General features: G+C 45.7%; 2 protein-coding genes and 2 long non-coding RNA genes across 12 annotated transcripts in view; 2 read left to right on the forward strand and 2 right to left on the reverse strand.

Annotated features, from left to right (window-relative positions):
- Positions 1–199: 199 nt before the first annotated feature.
- Positions 200–11,783, forward strand: LOC127594132 (serine/threonine-protein phosphatase 6 regulatory subunit 2-like). 5 transcript variants are annotated; one of them, XM_052056117.1, is made up of 24 exons: positions 200–674; positions 4,037–4,210; positions 4,462–4,716; positions 4,824–5,010; positions 5,085–5,222; positions 5,354–5,419; positions 5,499–5,611; positions 5,701–5,814; positions 6,248–6,374; positions 6,921–7,073; positions 7,150–7,395; positions 7,586–7,650; positions 7,747–7,862; positions 7,941–8,041; positions 8,289–8,369; positions 8,480–8,577; positions 8,662–8,719; positions 8,803–8,930; positions 9,004–9,128; positions 9,220–9,367; positions 9,450–9,538; positions 9,596–9,794; positions 9,976–10,086; positions 10,299–11,783. In XM_052056117.1, the coding sequence occupies exons 3-24, from the start codon at positions 4,490–4,492 to the stop codon at positions 10,345–10,347; spliced, it is 2,739 nt and encodes a 912-aa protein (XP_051912077.1). In that variant the 5' UTR covers positions 200–674; positions 4,037–4,210; positions 4,462–4,489; the 3' UTR covers positions 10,348–11,783. The 5 variants fall into 5 exon arrangements, with proteins under 5 accessions (XP_051912077.1, XP_051912078.1, XP_051912080.1 ...); XM_052056118.1 differs by having other exon boundaries at positions 9,602–9,794; XM_052056120.1 differs by having other exon boundaries at positions 8,498–8,577.
- Positions 11,784–12,777: 994 nt separating this feature from the next.
- LOC127594220 (uncharacterized) overlaps positions 12,778–23,571 on the forward strand; it is a 116,505-nt gene continuing 105,711 nt past the window's right edge. The window contains exons 1-4 of one of the 4 annotated variants that reach the window (XR_007960620.1): positions 12,778–13,091; positions 13,445–13,537; positions 15,399–15,458; positions 15,548–16,441. This is a non-coding gene — a long non-coding RNA (uncharacterized LOC127594220). Of the gene's footprint in view, positions 13,092–13,444; positions 13,538–15,398; positions 16,442–23,571 lie in introns of those variants that run through there. The other 3 variants (XR_007960619.1, XR_007960618.1, XR_007960617.1) reach the window with 3 other exon arrangements.
- LOC127594239 (uncharacterized) overlaps positions 18,274–23,571 on the reverse strand; it is a 179,711-nt gene continuing 174,413 nt past the window's right edge. For both annotated transcript variants that reach the window (XR_007960643.1, XR_007960644.1), the window contains exons 2-3: positions 18,608–21,511; positions 18,274–18,360 (exon numbers count right to left, since the gene is read on the reverse strand). This is a non-coding gene — a long non-coding RNA (uncharacterized LOC127594239). The remainder of the gene's footprint in view (positions 18,361–18,607; positions 21,512–23,571) is intronic.
- b2m (beta-2-microglobulin) lies at positions 19,949–23,421 on the reverse strand. The gene is made up of 3 exons (XM_052056260.1): positions 23,245–23,421; positions 22,025–22,300; positions 19,949–21,887 (listed from the first exon to the last, which is right to left on the reverse strand). Exons 1-3 carry the CDS (start codon positions 23,306–23,308, stop codon positions 21,874–21,876), a joined length of 354 nt encoding a protein of 117 aa, XP_051912220.1. The 5' UTR covers positions 23,309–23,421; the 3' UTR covers positions 19,949–21,873.

Here is a 23,571-nt window from a genome sequence, read left to right on the forward strand (position 1 = left end):
CGTGTGTTTGTATGTTATTTTGAATTTATATGATATATTCTTATCTTATGTCTATCTCCCTCTCTATGTGCGTATATACATATATACTGTATTGTATATATATAATATATATTATATATATGATATGTGTGTAAAATTGTAACTTCAAAAAAATTAATTTTTGTTCGGATTCCCAACATGCACGCTCCAGCGCGGCACTGCTGCGCGTCCCCGTCACCCCGCGTCGCCATTTTGATTCGAAAAAATATGACTGAGTTTTTCCTGCTTTGCATGCTAAACTTAGCTCCGCGTTTGGATTTCGTACGAATCAAACGCGCTCATCCGAAAGAACAGATATCGGGGTCGTCGATGCCTGACAAGCGGCCCGTGGTCCGATAACTACTTCCCGGGTTGGATTTTAAAGCCACGTTTTGGACTTAACGTCGGGGGCTAACTTGAAGCTAACAGGCAGCCCCCTGCCTGCTTGTTCGAACGGTCGCAGGCTGACCCAGGCTCTTCTCTTCAAAACAAATCACTCGACGGGGCTCATGCAGTGAAGCTAACGCGGCTAATTGTGCTCTGGGGGGTGGGTGCTAGTGACTAAGGGATCGGGCTTGGGGGGGAGAGAAAAAAAAGTCCTGTAACGGTCTAACGCAGACAAGAAAGAAGAAAAAGCACACGGGAAATATTCAAAGGTAAGTTTCTCGTGGGGCAGATTTGACGTGATTACTCAGCTCGGCCGCAAAGTTTAAACTAAAGTTGTCTGTGTGTGGGGAGGGGGGGGGGGTGCGCGCTAACTCCGCTTAACGTTAACCATAGCGGCTAATTAGCTTCCGTGCGAACCTCAACGTAAAAGGAGGAACTAAAGCTAAAGATGGCTAACTTGCGCGAATAAGTTGCTACTCACAAGCTAACGTTAGCACACACAACCGACGAACTTCGCCGAATTGCGTTTAGTTAGGTGACCCCTTAAGGGCGGTGAACGTAACCTCGGCGCCATTATAAATCGGGTGCCAGTTCAGTAAACGCCGTGTTATTTTTTTGGCCCTATTTCGTCTCCTATATGTATCAATTTGAATCTATTTTATCGACCGTTACGTTGTAAAAAGAGAGGCCGTCAGGAGTTGTTCGAGGCCAGCGGCTGCCGAGCCATGTGCCGTTCGCGATAAATGCTCGTCAAGTCGAGTAACTGGGTCCAATTTTACGTCGTTTATCGGTAGAAATATTGAGTTGCGTTTCCAGTAAAATACTGTTTAACTCTAGAAACTCTCGCAATGTTCCTGCTACCGTTAGGATTCAAGTAAACAGAAATCCGACCCCCCTCGGTTGTCAGTAGCCTTTCAGGCCAAGCTTTACTTTTTGGACATTAATTGCCAGCCTTTTCCAACAATATTACCGACAAATATGGATCTATGATAGGTTGTAATACGTCCATTTATCAAATTACTAGAATTAATGAAGTGTTTGGGTCCATGGTTTTAAAATAAAGTGTACGCCAGTATACCATGTCGTTACCCAAATAGCATAATTTCTCAAGTAATTTTTTGAGCGTTTTCAAGAAAAAAAGGGAAATGTCACAACGAATTAAACACACAGGAGTAGTACAGGTGACTTGATTTAACTTTGTGGATGACCATGATTGACACGGATGCAAAGGAAACCGTTTTTAAGGCAGCACATTCTCAGTTTTATTCATGTTGTGACAGTAAGAAATGTCTTGGGCAGCAACTATCACGGTAACAATACTACAGTATAAAGGTCAAAGTACATTCAAAACAAGTTAAATCGTGAAAATTGGATTGCAAGGGTCCCCAGTTGCGACGGAGTCATCAAAAATGGACAATGAAAAAGTACAATTTGCGTATATGCGGTGTTCATGACAATGTCCGCAAACTCGAGTAAATCAAAAGTACATACAGGAAAACAATCACAGTCGACATCTTGTAACGCATCCATTCGGGTTCAAGCAAGCAGAAATCTGACCCGCCATTCGGTTGTCAGTGACATTTGTGGCTAAACTTAAAAAGTAGCTATCTATTTCTTTCTGCCACACTTTATTTATTGTGTCTCTCGTTTTTTAGGGGGGGCAGAATTAAGTTCTAATATTACAATAAAGAGACTTTCAGGTCAATACATCTGACTTCAACTGGAAATAATGCTCTGCAATACCGAGCGGAGAACCGAGACTACATTCAAGTCGACTTGAAATTTGAGATTTTTGCTCTTTTGAATCCGTCAATACACACTTGCACAACCCATATCCAGGTTATGTTTTACAAAGGCGCAGTAGGGCCACACTGATAAGAAAAAAATGTACATTTAAAGATAAAAAAAGTGGCAATTTATAGGAGTCATAATTTTACCCACAATCAAGTGCCGTGATAAGGACTGTAAACGTATCGGCGTGTTGAGATGAGGACTGCTGATGATGCAAATCTTCAGAGCATCGCTGGTTCTCACACTTTTTTGTTTAGGCTGGGGTGGGAATTTTGACAACGAGCTTAGGTAGACAATTCTGGATATTGGCTCATTCAAATTCTCATACGTGCTAAGCACAGCGTTGCAACTTTTGCGGCTTAACTTCTGAAGTGTTGACATTTTTTCCAGGGGCGAAAAAGTTAGTCCAATTGCATTTCCTTAGATTCTTTTCATCTCTTCCTACTCCTGTTTTTTTTTTTCCCCGCGCAACGATACGCATCTTTACTATTGTTCCTCTTTTCCTCAACCGTCCCGCGCGCTTTGCCGATTGTTGTTGTTGCGGTCCCCTCCCGCGGGTTCTATTTTGGATGTTCAAATTCAAGCGTCCGCCGTCCCGGCTCGCCACCATCGGGGAGGACTCGCTAGGTTATTATTGCGCTTGTGTACTCTGTAAATGTATGCCAGATGGACGCCGCTCCCGGCTGCCGTTGCGTTTGCTGGGAAAATAAGAGGCATGAAAGCGTTGGGGTGGGGTGGGGGGGGACACCTCCATCAGTTTCACCTTTGGCGATCGACGGTCGAGTCGCGTGCCGTTCCCAGAGCGATGATCTTTTGGCTCCACTTATATTTGAATCGGGGTCGGTCTGTTTGTCTCCCTAGCGACGACTCGAGGAAAACAAAAACGTGAAAGCGCACGCGTCACACCAGCGCAACTCTTGAAAAGTTTCCTAATTATACAGGCCTCTGTCATGCGCCGCAGCATTCGAGCGCACCCATTCAAGTCGGTTGTGAGATGTTTGACTCGAATCATTCGTCTTGCTGCAGAGCGATCAACAGCATACGCTTCCCACCGCCAGCAACAGGCCTCATTTGTCTTTTTAAAACCGTTTCCACATGAACCCGTAACGGAATCCATCTTTGGTCTTTTTACGTGGAACCCAGCAAAGGTAGTGAAACAAAATGACATCATGTGGCACAAAGTCATCCTCGGGCTTTTGTCTTCAGGCGTGCCTCGAAAAGTGAGCGTCACGCTTTGTGTCCTGCTTTTCTGGCTTTGCCTGTCGCATCAGCGGCGTTCCGGCTCGGGATAGTACCTCAGAAGGCAGGAAATTGCCCACTTTGCCGTCATCCGCCTTTCAGGACTGACATACCTAACTTGCGGGATAAAAATATGGCGCCCTTGTACAGGTGGTGGTTTCAAAAACAAAACAACAAAAAAACAATAAAAGGTGCAGTCACTCTTCACATTTCCACTCCCCCCCCCCCCCCCCCTCTCCATTACCAAGCAAAATTTAAAACCTCTAAACTTTTAAATGCACTTGTTCACTGCGCACAACCTGTTAAAATGAAGTTAAAATTCAACCGGTGTTTTTCCATCCAAAAACGGAGACTTAAAATTAATGTTTCCACAGTTTTTTTTTTTCAATAAGTTGGGTGTTTTCAGAGACAAGTGGCCACTGAGTCATTTTACTGCCATCGGTAGAATGCAACGGAGAGACTGGAAGCGTCACAGAAAGTTTTCACGCGTCAAACGTTGAAGCGCCTTGTAAAAAGAACAGCAAGCAAGTCCCATTGGTCCAGCTGTCATTTCGCCCATGTCCACTGTTTTGTTTTGACCCCCCCCCCCCTCTCCGTGCAGGTTATGGTGAGCCTCCCAGCGTCCCGTCTCCTCAAGAGGCCAGCATTTTAAAAGGAGACCCATGCTGATAAATGCCAGGCCTCGCCACGCTTTCTGTCGTCTGCACGAACACAAATGCCTGCCTGCCTGCCCGCGGGGGAGGTCTGATTAGAGATATCCACATTTCATTCACTGGTATGTTACCTCCGTAGCCCCCTTTCGTAATGGCCGCGCGTCGCCGATACAAAATGGTTTCCCCGCAGATGGGTGAGAAAGTTAACTCATTCAGTACCAAGCAAGTCTGAAAAGACGTTTAAAAACGTCTTTGGGAGTGAATGAGTTAAGAGGATGCTAGAAAGTATGGAAAGTTTTTTTTTGAGGGGGCGGGGGGGCTCTGCCAGTGTACTTAATCCTTGTACCTGTCTGCGCTGTTGCCCCCCCGCCAGGGCTGTGTCACCCACCTCGGCAGCCACCATGTTTTGGAAGTTTGACCTGCACACCACCTCCCACATCGACCAGCTGCTGGATCGGGAGGACGTGACGCTGCGCGAGCTGATGGAGGAGGACGACGTGCTGCAGGAGTGCAAGGCCCAGAACCGCCGCCTGCTGCTCTTCCTTTCCCAGGACCACTGCATGCAGGAGCTGGTGGGCCTCATCACCACCGAGCCGCCGGCAGACCTCGAAGAGAGGAGCCGCTTTAAGTGAGTCACAAATGAAAGACGAGCTCCTTGCCGGTCGGCAAAAAAACAAAGATGAACAATAACAAGTGTTGCCCCTCCCCCGAAACGTTCTCTCTTCCTCCTCAAAGGCTTCCCAACATCGCCTGCGAGCTCCTGACCTCTGACGTGTCCATCATCAACGATAAGCTGGGCGGAGAAGAATCTCTCCTGGAGATGCTGTACCACTTCCTGGAGCAGGACCCGCCCCTCAACCCGCTGCTCGCCAGCTTCTTCAGCAAAACCATCGGCAATCTCATTGCCCGGAAAACCGAAGAGGTAGAGAACCGCGTTTGCGGCGCGTGAGCGGCCCGGATGCTCACAAATGTGTCGGTCCATCTCCCGCCCGTCAGGTGATCACCTTTCTCAAGAAAAAGGAAGGCTTCATCGGTCTGGTGCTGAAACACATCGACGCGTCCGCGATGATGGACTTGCTGCTTCGCCTCATCAGCTGCGTGGAGCCTGCCCCCTTGAGGCAGGAGGTTCTCCATGTAAACGGCTCCCATTCTAAATTTTGAATATGCCATTAAAAAAAAAAAAAAAAAAAAGATTGCCACAGATAACGAACACAAGCTATGATTACCGTGAAATAACGAACCCATTTTCATGTTCCCCCACAAAGTGGCTGAATGAAGAGAAGCTCGTTCAAAGACTCATCGAGCTCATCCATACCGGGAAAGATGAGGAGGTAAGTCTCTTGAGCCGTTTGGAAAATGGTTCCTTGCATTTGTTTTCTGATCACCTGTCTCCCCTCCCACATTTGTCAGAGACAATCAAACGCATCGCAAACACTTTGTGACATAATTCGCCTTAGCCGAGACCAGGCCAATCAGATGCAGGAGAACACGGAGGCCGACCCACTATTGGCTGTGCTCGAGTCGTAAGCCGCTCACACTCTCGATGGGATTGAAAAATGACCCACGTATTGTTTGGTCAGTCCACGAAATGGCTATTTTTTTTTTTCCGCAGACAAGAAACTGTAGCAGGACTCCTCAAGAACATGTTTGAGGGGGAGAGGAACGAGGCTTCCATCGTGAACGGAACTCAAGTGCTACTTACCTTACTAGAGACCAGGAGGTCTGGGTGAGTGCGAGTGATGTGCACGTCGGGCTGGGCGATGTCATTATTTCATCTCGGTTGGGATCGATACGGCTGAATTTCGGCAAATTGATTTCATTTTCATTCAACGCTCGCCCAAAAGCGCGATCGTGGATCGTTACACGAACCTTCATTCAGTGTGCATGCCGGCGGCTTTTATTCGGGTTAGTATGCACAATATCATCTTACTGTCAGAATTGCGCTGAGTCCACTCGTCAGTGATTCGAACAAAGTTAACGCCACTCACGCGGGACGAGCGAGTGTCGGGATTGGAAAAGAACCGTTCCTAAGTGTCTTTAGTACAAGGCCTCAAACCGCACCCCAAAAAATGACAGCACACTTGTCACACGTTTTGTTCAAATCACTCAGCTGTGAAATGTTCAAGGCTGACCATTCGTCGTCTCGTCTTCTCCCCCAGGTTGGAAGGGCTCATGGATCTGTATTCTCAGGGTTATGAAAGGTCTTACACTGTCAACAGCAGTATTTTAAATGCCATTGAGCCCCATTTAAAAGATTTCCAGCAGCTTCTTCTGGATCCCCCAAAGGTAACGAACACACGCTTGACGACGTTTTTCATGTAGCACCGAATGTACGTATGCGCTCCACATCCGCCAATTATACATCGAAATATGATCACACGTTGTCATTTTTTTAAGGCACCTGTCTTACATTTTAAACACATTAAAATGTGTTTAAAAGATGCTTTATAAAATATCCAGGGGGGAATAAGAACACCAAAAATCCGCGAGCAAGCTACCCCATAAGATTTCCAGTGAGCTATTGGTTGCCACAAGATGGCAGGAAAACACTACTTTTGTCTCAATGAAGTACCTAAACTCACATCAACACGGTGTGACAAAACGGCATTAAATCACCACAATGGTGAAAATGTTGCCACAGGGTGGCGCTAAAAACAAACATTGGAATGTTCACATAAACAGCGACAAGGTGTCAGTTTGAACAAACAAGAGACTAAATTCCACATGCAAAAGGGAAATGAACAACAGTACGTTTGGGCGCCGCGTGGTACTACTGAAGATGCGGAACTCAAGAACGGGACTTGTCTCCATATTTTCCTTTTCCCTCTGCAGAAAGGTGCAATACTGACCACCGTTGGCGTTCTAGATCAGCCGCTGGGGAACGCCCGCCTTCACGTGGCCCGACTGGTGGCTGCCCTCCTGCAGACCACTTCCCCCAGTATCTGTCAGGAGTTGTGCGACCTCGGCACCATGGACCTACTACTGGTAGGCCCGACCGGTGTTTCAGATCCCTCGGCTCGACGTGCCACTAAGTCTTGTCTTTTGCCCTCCCGCTGCACAGGATCTGTTCTTCAAATACTCGTGGAATAACTTTTTGCACTTCCAAGTGGAGCTCTGCGTAGCGGCCATCCTGAACCACCCTTCCTCGGAGGAGCGGGCCAACCCGCCGGGCCTCCACAACCAAAACGGGCAGCAGCAGGCGGCGGCGCCAATGGCCGCCGAAACTCATGTGGAGGCGGTGGAGTCGGTGGAGTCGGGCGGGACCAGTGACCCACAGACCTCCCTCCACAATACCCTTGTGGCACATGTAAGTGCCGCCGTATTTGGTAGCGCTGATATTAGCTTGCGCAAGCTAGCCATGACAACCCAACCAAACATTTTCTACGTCGTAAGTTTTTGACATTGACAAAAAGTACCCACACACTCATTGTTGACAAACGTTATGTTATATTTCACCTTCATCCCTTTTTTTCCCCCCTTCTGTGCGAAATGTACAGCTTTTCCAGAAGTGTCGATTGGTACAAAAGATCCTTGATGCTTGGGAGGAGAACGATAAAATACAGTGAGTCTGGGGTTTTTTGTGTGTGTGTGTGTGTGTGTGTATTGTTCAGCCGGTCAATCTCCGGTTGAAATAATCACGCGACTGTGACGTCCACAGAGCTGAGGGTGGCACCAGGAGAGGTAACATGGGTCACCTGACCAGAATCTCCAACATGGTGGTCCAGAACCTGGAGAAGGGACCGGTCCAGGCCCAGATCGCTGACCTCATCAAAGGTATGTTGCTAACCCCCAGCCGTCTTTTTTAAATGGAACATTTTTCACACTCGCGCTTAAGTCATTAGCGAACGAAAGTTTCTTACCATGCAGAGCTGCCGGAAGACTGCAGAGGTCGCTGGGAGAGCTTTGTGGACGAGACGCTGCGAGAGACAAACAGAAGGAACACGGTAGAGCTGGTAAGAAGTCATTCACTCCCAAAGACGTTTTTAGACGTCTTTTCAGACTTGGTCCAGAATTGGCTGGTACTGAATGAGTTCAATGCTCCCGTTTTTTAAATGTTTTTTTTTTAATGCAACCATAGAAGACATCTACTTCTTTGCCAAGTCCAATTTAAAAAACGAAATGAACTATTTTGTTAGATTTTTTGGGGGATGTTTGTTATTGGTGCATAAAACCTCTGCTTGTGCCGCGTGTCTCCTCCAGGTGAGCACGCACAACATGCACTCGTCCAGCGAGGACGACGACATGGAGAGCCCCTTCCCCAATGACCTGTCCCTACAACAGGTAAAGCGGGTCCACACTCTCTGCAAAAAAAAAAAAAAAAAAAACTGCGGGATCAAATCAACGCAGGGGGGGCGTCGCCCTAAAAAAAGGTGTCCCTCTGACCTTCCCAGGCTTTCTCTGACTATCAGATCCAGCAGATGACCGCCAACTTTGTGGATCAGTTCGGGTTCAACGACGAGGAGTTCAGCGAGCACGACGACAACATCAAGTGAGTCGGGAGCGCTCAACCCGCGCGTATATTTTGTCAACTCCTCGTATTGTAACATTTTTTTTCCCTCCACCCCCTTCCCAGTGCCACCTTTGACAGAATTGCCGAAATCAACTTCAATTTAGATTCCGACGATAACAGTGTAAGTATTCTTTCGGCAAGTGGTCTTTTGTCGGATCGGAAAATGGCTACGCAGTTGACCCCGGTGTGACCTTGTGACCCCAGGCCAACGCAGCCGCTTTCGAGGCCTGCTGTAAAGAGCGGATACATCAGTTTGACGACGCTGATGAGGAAGAGGACATTTGGGAGGAAAAGGAGATCAACTATGCAACACAAGCTAAATCCAGAACAAGGTAAACATTTTTTTTTTGTTCCCGCCATCCCACAAATGCCATTTTGATCTCACCCTGGTGCCGCTTTTACCAGGTTTGGTGTGTCCCAAACGTCAGAAGGAAGCTCCCGGAGCAGCTTGGAAAATGGCGGACAGGAGCAAGACTGCGGCTCGGAATCCGACGAGGAGGAAGACTTTGAGCAGAACACATCGGACACAGGTGAGGCGTCCAGGCGTCGTCTTAAATTTGTCCTGTTCAAGATGTACACCGGGTTATATTTCAAGCGATCCCCACCGTCCCTCGTCTCCAGGTCCAGGCTGGACGGCAAATTTCAGGGACTCTGACAGGATGGCGGCATCCCAGACTCCATCAGGGTGGGACGCGCTTCCCGCTGGCAGCAGCAACGAGAACCAGGAAATGGGCTGGGCCAATTTCACGGCGTTCCAGCCGTTCTCCAGGTAAGCTTCGCTTGACTTGGAACATTTTGGGTTGGGCCATCGAGATCCTGAAATGTTGTTTGCCCCCCCCTCACCCCTGCAGCACAGAGACGGAGCCCCGGTGCAGCTCCCCCGTGGATGCCGGCGGCAGCGACGCGGACAAACAAGGCAAACAAAACCACGAGAAGGGCGGTGAGTTCACCAAATTCTCCCGCTTCATGACACCCAACTCACTTGCTTCGCTCGCAGGAGCAGACGCCGTCGCCGCTCCCTGCGTGGGGCCTTCGGGGGACATGATGCCGACTCCTCCCACCGCCCCGGACGGCGGCTCGCCCGGAGGCTCCGGCAGCGAGGAAGTCCCCTCCGCCGCCGCCTCAGCGCCAACTATCGTCTCAAAAGCAGCAGCAGCAGCAGCCACCGCCGGCGGCAAGACAGCCGACCTCGCAAGGTTCAAAATCCCCTTCTGCATGGCTTTCTCTCTCACCAACTTATAATTGAAGCAAAAAGTACCACCATTTTTGTTTTCCACCAGTACTGATGTTTCTCCCAGTATCTCTCCAAGGCAAAGTGGGTTCACTGATTCGCAAGTGTGATGACGTAACGATGAATCTGGTTGTGTGTGTGTGCAGCGAGGAGTGTCCCGTGTCCCTGGAGAAACTCTCTCTGTCAGATCCTCCGGAAGCCTCAGAGCAACAGCCGGCTCCCGAGGAATCGCCCGTAACCCCACAGACTGACAGGAAGTAAGTTTTTTTTTCTTTTTTCGTAAAATATGATGCAACAAGAAAGCGCTAGTTAGTTCGCCAACATAATTGATGAACCTCACGTCAAAGGTGGTCTTGTTTGTGTTGAATAGTTGAACGAGCAAATGCGAATCCACTTCCTTGGACACTCGTATGTCCGGATTAGGCGCATCCGGTTCTAAACCCGCATCCCTGTGCCCCCCCACCCCCAGAGAGGAGACGCCAGCACCCCAAGAAGTGGCCGTCAACGGGCCGGTGTGAGCGCAAGGCGATGAGTGGCCGGGGGATCCCGACAGCCAGCTGTAAGCCTCCTCGCAGAGTGACTCCTTTCAAAATAAACCTCAGTGCGACTCCAGTGTTTTTACTGAATCACTCTGCCATGTTATTGGACCCTGGACACTGCCAATTGACACCAATAACAAGGTGGCGGAATATGTACAATACATATATGTATACGTGTATATATATATATATATGTATGTATATATATATGTATATATACATGTGTATGTATATATATATATGAACAGAAAAAGGAGGACAAAAACAGAACAGTGTGTAGATCTTCAAAGCCTTTTTTTTCCCCCCTTTGTTGCACATGAATACGTGCGGTTTTAATGTAGCAGCAATCTTTGAGGGGGGTAACATCATCTTTTTTTTTTTTTTGTTTTTATGTCCGAAACGATTTCCCACTTTCTGGTTGAACCTGACAGTTTTGGCTTTTCCATTGCTGCACCGTGTTGGGATAGCACAGGCTACTTTTTTTTTTTTTAATGCGCCTCAATAACAATAACTTTTTTTTCTTTTTGTTTTTGACAAAGCACTTGTTCAGCCATTTCCTGTCTGATCTAGCACAGTATCAGTGTTTCACCTTCGGCTCTTGCGGGCTTTTGTGTCTTTCCACTCAATTGCATCTTGGTTCCTCTCTTCCTGGATTTGTTTTTTTCCCCCCCAAAAACGTTTTATTTTTTGCAGCGGGGGGGTTGTTTTGGTTGCCGTTAAAAGAACCTTCCTCACCAGGTATCTGAATGTGTCACGTCGGACGGGGGGGAGGGGGGTGTCAGTGAACAGAGCTGTAATAGTATTACTGTCTTAGCTCATGTGCAATAACGTCAATTAGTCCCTGTTTTTTTTTAATTTAAATTCAAACTATTTTAAGAGATAAAATCAAGCTAGCAGTCATTTTGGTGTAGTTTTGCTTCAATTGAATTCTTTTTAATTTTATTTAGTGCATGTCAGCAACCTCTAATGAGCTCAGACCTTCTGATTGTATTGATGTTAACCTCCTCCCTCTTTTTTTTTTCTTTCAACCAAACGTGATCTACCTAATCTCACAATTGCTAATCTACATTAACAGCTCATTTTCCAAGCAATCTTAAATACGGTGGTCGTCTTGTTTCTCTCTCTCTTTCTCCACTAAGCACACACAGGATATAAGTGGCATCTGGAAGGAGTGACGCTGTTTTGTTTTCCTTTTTTGTTTCTTTTAATTTTGTTTTTCTAATGTTTAATTTTATTTGCTCTCCAAGCTGCAGGATAGAGGACAAAAAAAAAAGAGGGCGGGTGCTGGGTTCAAGCAGAGCTCCGGGCCTCTTTGGTGTACTTAAAAAAAAAACAAATCACTTGACAGCGATCAGGTTCTATGATTCATTGTTCAAACAAATTAAAAGTGTCTGCTTGACCACGTTAATACCAAAGCGATGGTCGTGTCTGTCTCGTTATTGGGGCAGTTCGGGGTTTCATTGGGGATGCTTGAAAATAACGTTTCAGGAGATAATAGTCCCAACAAAATTGTTCGTGGCGTGCGAGTGCAGCATTGGAGGTTTGGATCCTGAAAACTTCCACCAGCGAGATGGGATTGCTTACTCAAAAGTAAGAAGTACCCTGTGTGACATATCGAATGATCTTGGAGAAGTGCGATGTGATGGTCAGCCGCAACGTCACAGAACGCTTCTGGACGCGTTTGGGTTCCAAATGATGACATCAATGTGGACCGGGTTATTTGAAATAAACAGAAAATAAAATGCAACTTGAAACTGGGCGATTGTAATTTTTCACTTTTCTGGATGTCTTTAAATGACATGGATGTGGTCTCAAAGATATTGCTGAAATATTTTTTTTCTTAAATTGTATGCATTTGAAAACTAAAGATTTTCAGAACTTAAAATAGACATTTTGTATTAAGAACTTGGTCTTCCCACTGTCAAAATGTAAAAACAGGTCACATTGCCGGATATATTTTTTTCATTACCTTAATGTGGATTACGTTCATTTGAAATGCATGCGAATGAAATATAAATGACTAAAGACATTTAGATTTGTTCTCAACAGTGTGAATGTCAATGAACGTTTGTTTTATTAAAATGTTGACAGTCATGTGAATGAAACTCGTTAGGGATTTTTTTTCTTTGAATTGACATGAACACACGTTGAAACGGTGTCTTTATATTCCGCGTTCCACACAAAGAATTTACTTTCCCAGGTATAACCAGTCCAGAGGACGATAAACAAAATGGCCAACAGAGGGAGACAAAACAGGAAGACTGGCGGTTCGCTGAAGTCCCGATGACCGACGTCATTCATCTCACAGCCTCCGGTCAGCCTTTAAATTCCGCGACGAAGAAAAAAAATCGACGTCGCGATTTCAAACAGAGAATGCCAACTTGAATTCTTGCCGAGAAAAAAGAACTCAATTGTTGCCCATGCCCGAGTCTTCCATCCACATCGCAGCTGAAGAATTAATTCAAGTCGGTCTTCGATGTCCAACCCCCAAACATAAACACGAACCGGAAACGGAAACGAGCATTAGCTTGTCTGGACGTCTTGTTGGGTAATGTTGTTTTGCCTGAATCGAACACGTGAGCTGAGTTAGTTTAACTACGTTAGCACCGAGTAAGGCGTTTTTTTGTATTGTTTACGTGCGCTGTAGACGACCACAAATAAGAAATGTTGTCTCAACGTCGGTTGCTGTCAGTCTACGTGAAAAAGTGGCGACTTGTGCCAAGGTAACGTATGCTCAAGCTTTCCTCGTTTTCGCTGGATGCCCCTCGAAAAAACATCTCAATGTTAAAAACAGAAACATTGTCTTCTGTTTAGCGTGGTAGTGCGAATAGACCAAAACGTTTGGTTCGTTTACACAATCTCACGAGACATAATGCTAGTCCTTCTTTATGTTAAAGAACAGACGGCCCGTCGTAAAAACAAAAATAACATTAAATGTCATAATGAGTGACAGGTAATTGCGAGTATTGGCATACTTTCAGCGTGTTGTTTGGCAAGCCGGGCCGATTTATGCAAATTTGCCCAAAGCGTATGCAAATGACTTCACTCATCGCTTCTGCGTTGGTTTCCCTGACAGGCTGGAGGAGGGATGAACACTGCTGCCACTGACTCAAGTGTTCAGCACATGGTTGGATCTGCACTACAATGATGGAAACCTCCTTTTGGACAGGTGTGTGCATTTTTTTGGAGACTGAGGACAGCATGCTGTCTGCTTGAGGACGTGTGTGTGGTGCCACTAAGGCATTTCATCACTCCAAAAATTGAATGAAGCAGATTTTGATTTGATTGAAACTTGCTGCAATTGTTGATAGTGGTGGCACAACACTAAATCTCAAATTTTAGCTCAGTCGGAGCAGTATTTGACAAATTTGTCGCTGTCGTGTGAAAAGCATGGATGCCCATTTTGTCAATTTCAAATGTTTTACATTGATCGGTTGTCTAAACAAAAAATAATAATTCAAAAGACAAAAATGGACATGTGACAAAATGTTTGTGTGTGACTTAAGTGCGACATACAACACTGGCTGACAGGCTGTACAAGAAAGCATCAGTGGAGAGCGCCAATTTGTGTGCTTGAGGAGGTGTGTGATGTCACTTCAGTGCACTTTCACCTCAGTTTCATGGCCTGGATGACACATGCGCAGGCATAACTCAACGCTTCTGAACGTGTGCTTTCCCAAATAGTTTAAAATATTGCATTTTCTCCATAGCACATGTTCACAAGCGGTGAGTGATGTTGTTGCCTGCCTCCACGTGTGTCAGTGTTGTGCAGTCCATGCTTCCTCAAGCAGACAAAATGGGGTCCTCTGCTGCTGCCATCGATGTACTGCCGGTCAGTTCGTGTCGGTGTGGAACTTTAGTCAAGCTTTGTTGGTAAAAAGATGAGACATTGTCGAAAAAAAAATGCTTGTCAATATATTGTTCAATTGGAGTCTCAGTGTTTCGTTGCTCACCAAGTTTGAAATGGCTCTGTTATGGATGGCAACCGGACTTGTTGGGGTTGTCCTCGGTTCGTGCGCAAACGCCAGAAAGGACAGCTCGCCCTTTCTGGCCTTGAGCATCAATCGAAGAAGTCTGTTCGGACGAGAGGCCGAATGTCTTCCAGTAAACCAGTTGCCATTCACGCCCGCCCATCAAGGGGAAGACCAATCAGAACGTGGCATGCAAAATTAAAGTGTGTGGCCCCGCCCACCGAAACACCCTAATTGATATGCATAACAACTGCCACTATGTAAATTTACTGGGGTCTATGCAAATTGTTGAGGTCACTCCGCCCATTTCAAAATTCAGCCAATCAGAGCAAAGTATGCAAATTGCGTAACCACGCCCACTCCGAAAGAGACCAACCAATCAGTGCGGTGCTCAAACTGAGCGATTTGCATAATCACGCCCACTGTTAATTTGCTGGGATCTATGCAAATGTTTAGTGTGACTCCACCCGTTTTGAAATCCAGCCAATCAGAATGAAGTATGCTAATTAATTTGCATGGCCACGCCCACAAACAACTGAAGTAACCAATCTGTGAGCTCTGTGCCGCCGATTTTGCATAACCATGCCCACTATGTTAATTAGCCTGATTTTATGCTGATTAGCATGGCTCCACCCATTCACAATCAGCCAATCAGAATGCAGTGTGCTGGAAATTTTTGCATAGCCCCGCCCATCCCAAAACATGTCGGCCAATCGGTGAGCTGCATATCTTTTGTTTTACATAGCCACACCCACTATTTTAATTTACCATAACCCCACCCACTCTTAAAACCAACCAATTGATGCATGCCCCTGAATTTGCATAGCCCCGCTTCTAATGGGGGGGGGTGTCCACCAATCAGATCACTTGCTGGTTGCTGCTTTGCATAGCCACACCCACTTTCTCCTCACCCCACCCCCTTCTTCCTCTGAGAAATGTTTTCATTCAAGAAAAGTTCAGACAGGTTTTTTAAAAATGTTTTTATTTTCAAAAAAAAAAAAGACCAAACTTACAAGTTTGGCGACTTGTTGGCTGTCTGCTTTTTGTTGCCTGGTGAAGTCTTCAGCCTGTGGCAGCAGAAGTGGAGCAGCACGTGGACCTGAGACAAAAACGCCACTGGTGAGTTCAAAGTCACCTTTTGCACCAAATGTGATAAAAATCAACCAGCAGAGGGTGAAGAGACGTCGGTCTTCTGGGACTCTGACGAGGTGCGCTCACAATTGCATGAGCAGGACAATCACATTTGGCTCAGCACCTGGAAACAAACAATGTTGGGAAGGTTGGAGTTTCGTGCGCTCAAAGCTTACTGAGAAACTTGTTCAAGCCGATGTGATCAAGCCAAGTGTTGGACGACAGTCGCATCCTTGTGAAGTGGACCCAATAATAATAAGACCTAAGAAAAAGAACACACTTGCAGTGCATTTCTGGTGCAGCAAATTTGAGACGATGACTCCCACCAGTGAGGAAGAGCACCTTGGAGGTCTACTGCAGGAATCGAACCATGTTGGCGGACTGCTCCAAAGTTTGCTTCTGGAAGCCACTGCAAAGTCACATAAATTAAAAGAAAAAGTGCTTTGGCGCCATCCGGTGGACATATACAGGAAGGAAAAAAAAATGAGTGTGCAAGCACAGAATGGTGAAGTTACCTTTTTGACGGCCCCGAGAGACACGTCCCAGTGCAGCTTTGGGGGAACTACAAAAGAAATTTGTTTTAAAAAGTTTGCGGCAGCCATTTTGTTTTGCAGTGGCCAGCCTCATTCGCCGCACTCGTTTGTGAGGCAGCTCTGGATGAAGTCAAGATGCTGTTCAAACGCGCACAAAAAAAAAAAGAAGTCAGAAATAGTGAATGCAAGTCATTTACAATGTCAATACTGTCATTCAATCTTGTGCAGGAGCGATACAGCATTCTGAGGCCAGGCTCTCAACTTGATTTTTCAAGCAGTCTGAAGAGTGCAGAGAACAGTAAGGTTGGGTACGGAACTAACTTTTGACATTTGTTGTGCGTTCCCACCCGAACAGGTCATCACTGGAAGCCTCCTGCTGACGTAGCTCATCTTCACCATTTTCTGAAAAAATTAAAACATGACATCAGTATAATTGTATGCGTATGAGTGTTTTTGTCTTACCAGCGGCAAGAACACGGCTGAGCTGAACACTTTGGCTGTGGTCTGCAACATGCTGGGTGGGCTGAAGAGAAAGAAATAGTTAGCAACATGAAATTTGGTAAGCACAGAGAAACAGTCCCCTCGGGCCTTAAAAAAAATAAGCGTCCAAAAGCCTTTAAGAGATATTTTGGCCAATCACTTTAAGATGAAAGCCTGTGGACAAAAATGACACAATTACAACATAGTAAGAGCAGAGTCTCATTCAAATTGTGTAAATACAAACTTGCCTTCTCAGCATGTTGAAAAGGAAAAAGATAATTGCAAAACGAGTTAGTTCAATCGAACATGGTGCCATTTAAAATTGCAGGCGACTTACTGTGGAAGAGCCTGAAAACGTGAAGTTACAAAAGTTAGCAATAACGAGACAACAATGAAACTTTAAATGTTCAGTTTGTTAAACGCCGGCATCTTACCTTGTCAGCATGCTGCAAAAGAAAAAGATTTGCAAAATGAGAGTTAGTTTAATCGCACATGGTTCCGTTTAAAATTGCAGGCGACTTACCGTGGAAGAGTCTGAAAACGTGAATTAATGTGAAGTTACAAACGTTAGCAACGACGAGACTAAGAAGAAACTGTAAAAGTTCAGTTTGTCAAACACCGGGAACTTACCTTGTCAGCACGGTGAAAAGGAAAAAGAATTGCAAAACGAGAATTAGTTTGATCTTACAATGTGCCATTTAAAATTGCAGGCGACTTACCGTGGAAGAGTTGAACAGGCTGAAAAGGTGAATTAATGTGAAAAATTAGGCAAGAAAAGTTAGGCAAGAAAAGACAGTTAAAACGGCGAGTTTGTCAAACTCAAACCTTTTAGTCATCTTGTCGACGTGAAGGCGTCCCCCTGGAGGTGAAAAGGCCGTTTGTTCAATTAGTCGCAGCTTAAATAGGTTTTCGCTAACGACGTCATCACGTGCAGTTTTTTTCAAAAGCTTTATTGAACAAAGTAAAAAAAAATAAATGAATGTAAGAAACAAATTTGAAAGGAAAATACGAGGCAGTAAAGAATTGCTTGAGGCGAGGCTCGTACACGCACTCGCCGGACCATAGTGCTCGTGCTTAACCATTTGGCTAAACTCGCTTGGCGTTTCCGGTGTTCGGCGTCTTATTTATCTCTTTTAACGTTACCGCGAGTCGGTGATAGTTGTTAATTTCAATAAATATGACCAGTAAACCGGAAATTTTCAAACCGAGGATAGTCGAGTGGTTAAAGACGTTACCTTTCGTTCGTTTGTACTCGTGTTCGAAACCCCTTTTCTCCTCATCTGAACTTATGCATCCATCTGCTGCCGGCATTGAGGATCGAACCCGAGTTTGCCGAACCGGAGACAAACTTTTAGACCACTTGACTATCCAGACTGATTTTTTCGGCGACTTCGGTGTCCGTCAAGAACTACTTAAGTATTACACCACTAAACGTCCCGATTTATGGACCTTCTTAGTTCCAAGCTTGTTCAGTGGTCTACGACGAGGAGTTTGGTATTGACAGTCCTGGTTCGGTTCCAGGTCGTTGCCTTATTGGCACTCTTTTCGATCACGAGTCAATCCCATTTCTCACTGAGTGTAATTACTCCAGACAGCCACATGAGGGCAGTATTTCACCCAGCACCTCGTGCTTCTCCCTTTTCCTTTGATCGGACTGGAGTTCCCCATGCACACTGTCGTTTTTTGTTTGTGCGTGTGAGAGGCTCACTTGAACAAAACGAACATCAACAAGTATCGTTGGTTATTTCATCTTTATTTGAAGGAACACAAGATGACAAAGAAATTTCACATCTGGAAGCGGCGGGGGGAGGGGGGGTGTTCTCCACATTCCTGTGATCACCGCAGACCTTTGACATCAAACGAACCCCTCAGACCACCTTGAGATGCCATCCATATTTGGGTTATTTTGCATTATTATTCCAATACGATGTGTATAATGTCGTTGTGAAGCACACAAGATGTACAAATAATACTGGTCATGGAATTCATTTATAGGTGCTCATAACAAAAAACGTCATTTTGCCAGCCTAAAACCTTCACGTGTCCATTCTTCAAACGTGAAGTTTGGCCAACGAAGCAAATATTCTGACACCGATTTTAATCGTAAAGTTAATAAAAGCTCACCTCGTCCGCGCCATCCATAGCGGTGACATCCCGTGTCCATGATGTCACTATCTTAAATGACGTACGGGGGAACATCTGAGAGAAACGTGCTTGGGTCCGTTTTAGACCGTCTCGACAAATAACGGCCGCGAGTGTCACAAAAGCATGATTATTTCTCTGCTGGAAGTTGGGTAAATGCCCAAAATCTTGTATTTACACCGGTGGAGCCATCCGTCGGCGTGCATTAACCATTTCCGGGTTGCCGACCTCCGAGCTTCCGTTGTAAACAATGAGTGACGTCACGCTGTTATGTCAGCAAGATTAAGGCAGATAACACCAAACTTCCTGTATTAGTCTTATTTTGAAACCCACTCACACAACCTCTGGTGCACTAACTAATCCAACTGACGCTAACATTTTGACAGCAACTGCAATCGGAGGAGGCTTTCCCATCATGCTTAGTTGCCGCGATAAGATTTTTCAATGTGTTATTCTTGGAAAGAAAAAATACATTCTCGTTACAATTTTGTTTCTGGTTGTATCTTAATTTTCTGTTTGTTTTGGTCTAAAAATGTCGAAGCTTTCCTTGAGCGTTCGTGGTTCTTCTGCCCTCTACTGGCCAACTTTATGAATGGTCGTTCTCAACCGGTTCAGGGCAGGATCCCACGTCATTTGTCTGGTTCTGCTGCATTTCTTCTGAGATTAATTCATCACTGCCAACATTATTTGTTCTCATAGGGGACTACTTTCTGTAATTGATTCTTCGTCTCATGGTGGAGCAGACCTGCGGCCAACAAAGTGTTAAAACTTGGTCATTAGAACAAATTAAAATATTTTATTATAAGGTATTGTTCCTCTGTTAGTTGTGTTTGTTCAGACACTTGAAAGAAACAATACAGAATGCTGTTGAACGTATTTCCTGCTTACTGTGATCATCGTCATCATCCCAAATTAATGAACACGCGGAGGAAGACAAAGGCCGCTCATCCCCAACAATATGAAAACAGATGGCAGTACTTGCTCCTCCTTCGTCAAATACAAATTACGTTAGTTACTCACGATAACATAAAGTGTTGGACAGTAACTAAATCAAATAGTTGCTCTACTGATTGACACAACACAATCGTCAAGGACACCATCATGCTAAAGCAAGTGATACAAAGTCACTGAAAACTTTTTCTAATGACCTTTTAGCTTTACATTTAAAAACAAAAAGCTTTACTTTCTCCTCCGACGGATATCAATACATTTTTTTCAACTTCTGTGGACGACTTCAAGACCAGAAAAAAAAGATGCAGATTGGAATGCGTCTTTGTTTACGCTTTCATGACTAATCCTGTAAAAAAAAAAAGTGCATACAGCTCAAAAGGGATTCATACTTTATTCGCCCAAAAAAGATGACACATTAAAAACATCAAATATCCGCTTGCCAAATTTCCACAACACGATTGTGAGTTTGTCAACACCTGATTGTTCAAAAAAAGAATATTGGTCATGAGAAGGGCCGTTCACACGGCACACATTTGCTCCGGCGCTGCACCGATATATTAGTTCACACGTAGTACGTACAAAACCGCTGAGCGGGGCAGCCCCGACACAGTGTCAGCCCTGACAAAGTGTCGGTCGGGGCTGCCCCACTGGCGTTCACACGGCAGTTTCTGCAGCGGAGCAAAACGACAGAAAACAAACGAGCTGTCGTGTTGGTTCTTTTTAAAACGTACTGAAAACACAACTCTAGCGACTACTGGACCGGCACGTCCTTCTCCTTCTCGGTTTCCGTGCCTTCTGCCCGAGAGTGACCGCCCAAGAAAACGTAAATGAACGATGACTTCAACGACACTCAGAAAAGCAAACACTAATGCGCCAAACAGAAAATCAAGAGAGGAAATCACAAAATAAATTCTATGGGGGTTGTGCGGGGGGTTGTGAACAAACAACTCCGAGACAGTCCAGTCTCCTACAAAAGGAAAGATGTTACTAGCCAAGTCTTGTGTCGTTATGAAACAAACACATTACGGAAGTCCGACAGAGCACGAAAGCAACGCATTTTTGCCATACGTACTCTTCACAAGCATTTGCTCTGGAGCAAATTTAACCCAGTTGCGTTCACACGTGCAAAATTACACCGGTGCTGCTTCGCAAACGAGCATTTCATCCGGAGCAAATATTTTGGTCCGGTATAAGCTCTTTTCCGGAGCTATTTTGCACGTGTGAACGCTCTACTGGGGCAGCCCCGGACCAAACCTTGCCGTGTGAACAGCCCTATACTTGATCAGGAGGTACTTGATCATACTTTGACCGTGTCCCTCTGGGAGTTCTGTGGGGGGTGCTTCGAGGGTATGGGGTACCGAACGCGCTGAACCGCGCTATTCGGTCACTATACCGCCGATGTCAAGAGTTTGGTTTGCATTGCCGGCTGTAAGTCGGAATCGTTTCCAGTGGGGGTGGGACTCCGCCAAGGCTGTGCCCTTTGTCGCCGATTCTGAACATTACCATGGACAGAATTTCTAGGCGCCGCCGAAGCGTTTCGCAGCCGAGTGTGAAGCGGTTGGGATGAAGATGAACACCTCCAAATCTGAAACCGTGGTCCTCAGTCGGAAAAGGGTGGAGTGCCCCCCTCCGGGTTGGGCAATACATCTTGCGCCAAGTGGAGGAGTTCAAGTATCTTGGGGTCTTGTTCATGAGTGGAGCCAGATGAGGTGGCTTGGGCATCTGATTCAGATGTCTCCTGAACGCCTCACTGGTAACATGCCCGGTGAGGTGTTCCGGGCATGTCCCACCGGGAGGAGACCCCGAGGAAGACCCAGGACACGCTGGAGAACTATTGCCAGCTTGCCTGGGAACGACTCGGGAACCCCCGGGGAGAGCTGGAAGAAGTAGCTAGGGAGACGGAAGTCTGGGCTTACCTGCTAAAGCTATTGCCCCCTTGACAGAAGATGGATGGATGGATGGATGGATGGATACTTGATCATGAGTTACAAACCGCACATGAACCCCCCTCCCCCTCAAAAAAATCTCATCGTTCCTAAAAATGAATTCCAGGACAGCGAACAGAACACTCAATCTGAATTATTGTCACAATTTCCTTGGGAACGATATGACCCATAAATAACTAATTTTGAGTTCAGGGATCGGATTGGGTGTAATGACTGAGTTGATGAAGAAGTTGATTGAAAATGTCCGCAAGCTGAAACCAACACCTGTAGCAGAAGATAGAATGCAGAAGATGCGTCATCGTGGCCAATCAAGGATTTGGGCTGTATTGTGATGCAATAACTGGCCCCTGCTCACATGCTGGGATCTGTAAGAAAAAAAAAACATGCACCAGAGTGACAAGTTGCCTTTAGGGATTGAAATTAAAAAAAAAGAATACAATTTCCCAGCTGTCTTCGAGCAAAATTTGACTTTGGAGGTTGCACTGTGATCAGTTGAACTCACCCCAGTCAATAAACTTGGGAGGATCCGACGAATGAGTGACCTTGCAGATGTATTTGTCATCCCTCATCGGCGTGAAGGGAGCATGCTTGGTCAGGTGGAAGTGCCAGTTCTTTCCGAAGCTCAAGTCGGCCTCGATGGCATCGACCATCTCCTTTCCATTCTTGAACAACTGAATGGTGATGTCAGGGGGGTGGAACTGACTGACGTGGCAGATCAGGATGTTCGGCTCGCCGAACTTTCCCGGCTTGTGGCTGTATACTTGGACCATTGGGGATTCTAGATCAGAGACAAAATTATTTTTTCGGATTGTGGCGAAGGCCTTTGCGGCATGATGCAGCCTGCACTTTGCTTCACAAAAACTTTGAACAGGGGTCTGTCGATTTTTAATACGTACCGTAACCAGTAACTGCTTTGCAGAGGTCACAAATACTACTCACTGCTTATTTAATTTGTTTCGCTCTTCAGTTGTCTTTTTATGAGCCGTAAAAATGAGCCATTGAAAGTAAGTACAGATGCATTTTTAAGTATAACGCATAAAAGTAAAACATCCATCCATTTTCTGGACAGCTCAATCCTCACTAGGGTCGCGGGGGGTGCTGTAGCCTATCCCAGCCGTCTTCGGGCAGTAGGCGGGGGACACCCTGGATCAGTTGCCAGCCAATCGCAGGGCACAGAGACGAACAACCATCCACGCTCACATTCACACCTAGGGACAATTTTAGAGCGTCCAATCAGCCTACCATGCATGTTTTTTTTGGAATGTGGGAGGAAACCGGAGCACCCGGAGAAAACCCACGCAGGCCCGGGGAGAACATGCAAACTCCACACAGGGAGGCCGGAGCTGGAATCGAACCCGGTACCTCTGCACTGTGAAGCCGACGTGCTAACCACTGGACTACCGGGCCGCCTAAAAGTAAAACATTTACAGAAAAATACATTCAAGTGTGGGGAAAAAAAGATTTCGTAAAATATTTTTGGGAGATTACGGTACTGTACTGCATTCGCGCTGGTATGAACTCGGAATGGGTGGAGCAAATTCTATTGTCACTTTCGGAGAAATCGAAACTTAACCCGAATCGCGCTGGATGTTTTTGGGTGATAATCGTTTCAGTACAATTTGCCTTTTACACAACTCGGAGCATTTTGTTTTGGAGTTCCCGATTTAAAAAAAAACACAAAACAACAACAACACTTCAAATAACGTTGAATCTTATACTTACGTATCTTGGAGTCCACTTTCCAGTAAACAGCAGCCAGAATGATATAAACCACCATGTACTTCATATTTGAGAACACCAAGGACGGTAAATGCGCCCCGGATTAAAAGGTGACAGATGCGGAACAAACCCTCGAAAGGTTGATCAAAATCGAAAGTAAAATGCGCATTGCGCAGTTGTTAATACCAACTGTGTGTGTGTGTGTGTGTGGGGGGGGGGGGACCGCCCACTCGGTTTCCTTCCAATCATTAACTTTAACCGTTTTATGCGCAATGTAACCTGATAACATGATAAACTGTTGATAAACGCTGTCCCTGAAAGGGTTTAGAG

This window comes from Hippocampus zosterae, chromosome 21 (assembly GCF_025434085.1).
Source record: "Hippocampus zosterae strain Florida chromosome 21, ASM2543408v3, whole genome shotgun sequence".
NCBI classification, from domain to species: Eukaryota; Metazoa; Chordata; class Actinopteri; order Syngnathiformes; family Syngnathidae; genus Hippocampus; species Hippocampus zosterae.

Coding starts and splice junctions, on each gene's coding strand:
- LOC127594132 (XM_052056117.1), top strand. CDS start 4,490: ATGTTTTGGAAGTTTGACCTGCACACCACCTCCCACATCGACCAGCTG. Junction 8,042..8,288: donor GAAGGAACACGGTAGAGCTG/GTAAGAAGTCAT, acceptor TGTCTCCTCCAG/GTGAGCACGCACAACATGCA. Junction 9,368..9,449: donor GCGTTCCAGCCGTTCTCCAG/GTAAGCTTCGCT, acceptor TCACCCCTGCAG/CACAGAGACGGAGCCCCGGT.
- b2m (XM_052056260.1), bottom strand. CDS start 23,308: ATGAAGTACATGGTGGTTTATATCATTCTGGCTGCTGTTTACTGGAAA. Junction 22,301..23,244: donor GAAAGTGGACTCCAAGATAC/GTAAGTATAAGA, acceptor TCTCTGATCTAG/AATCCCCAATGGTCCAAGTA.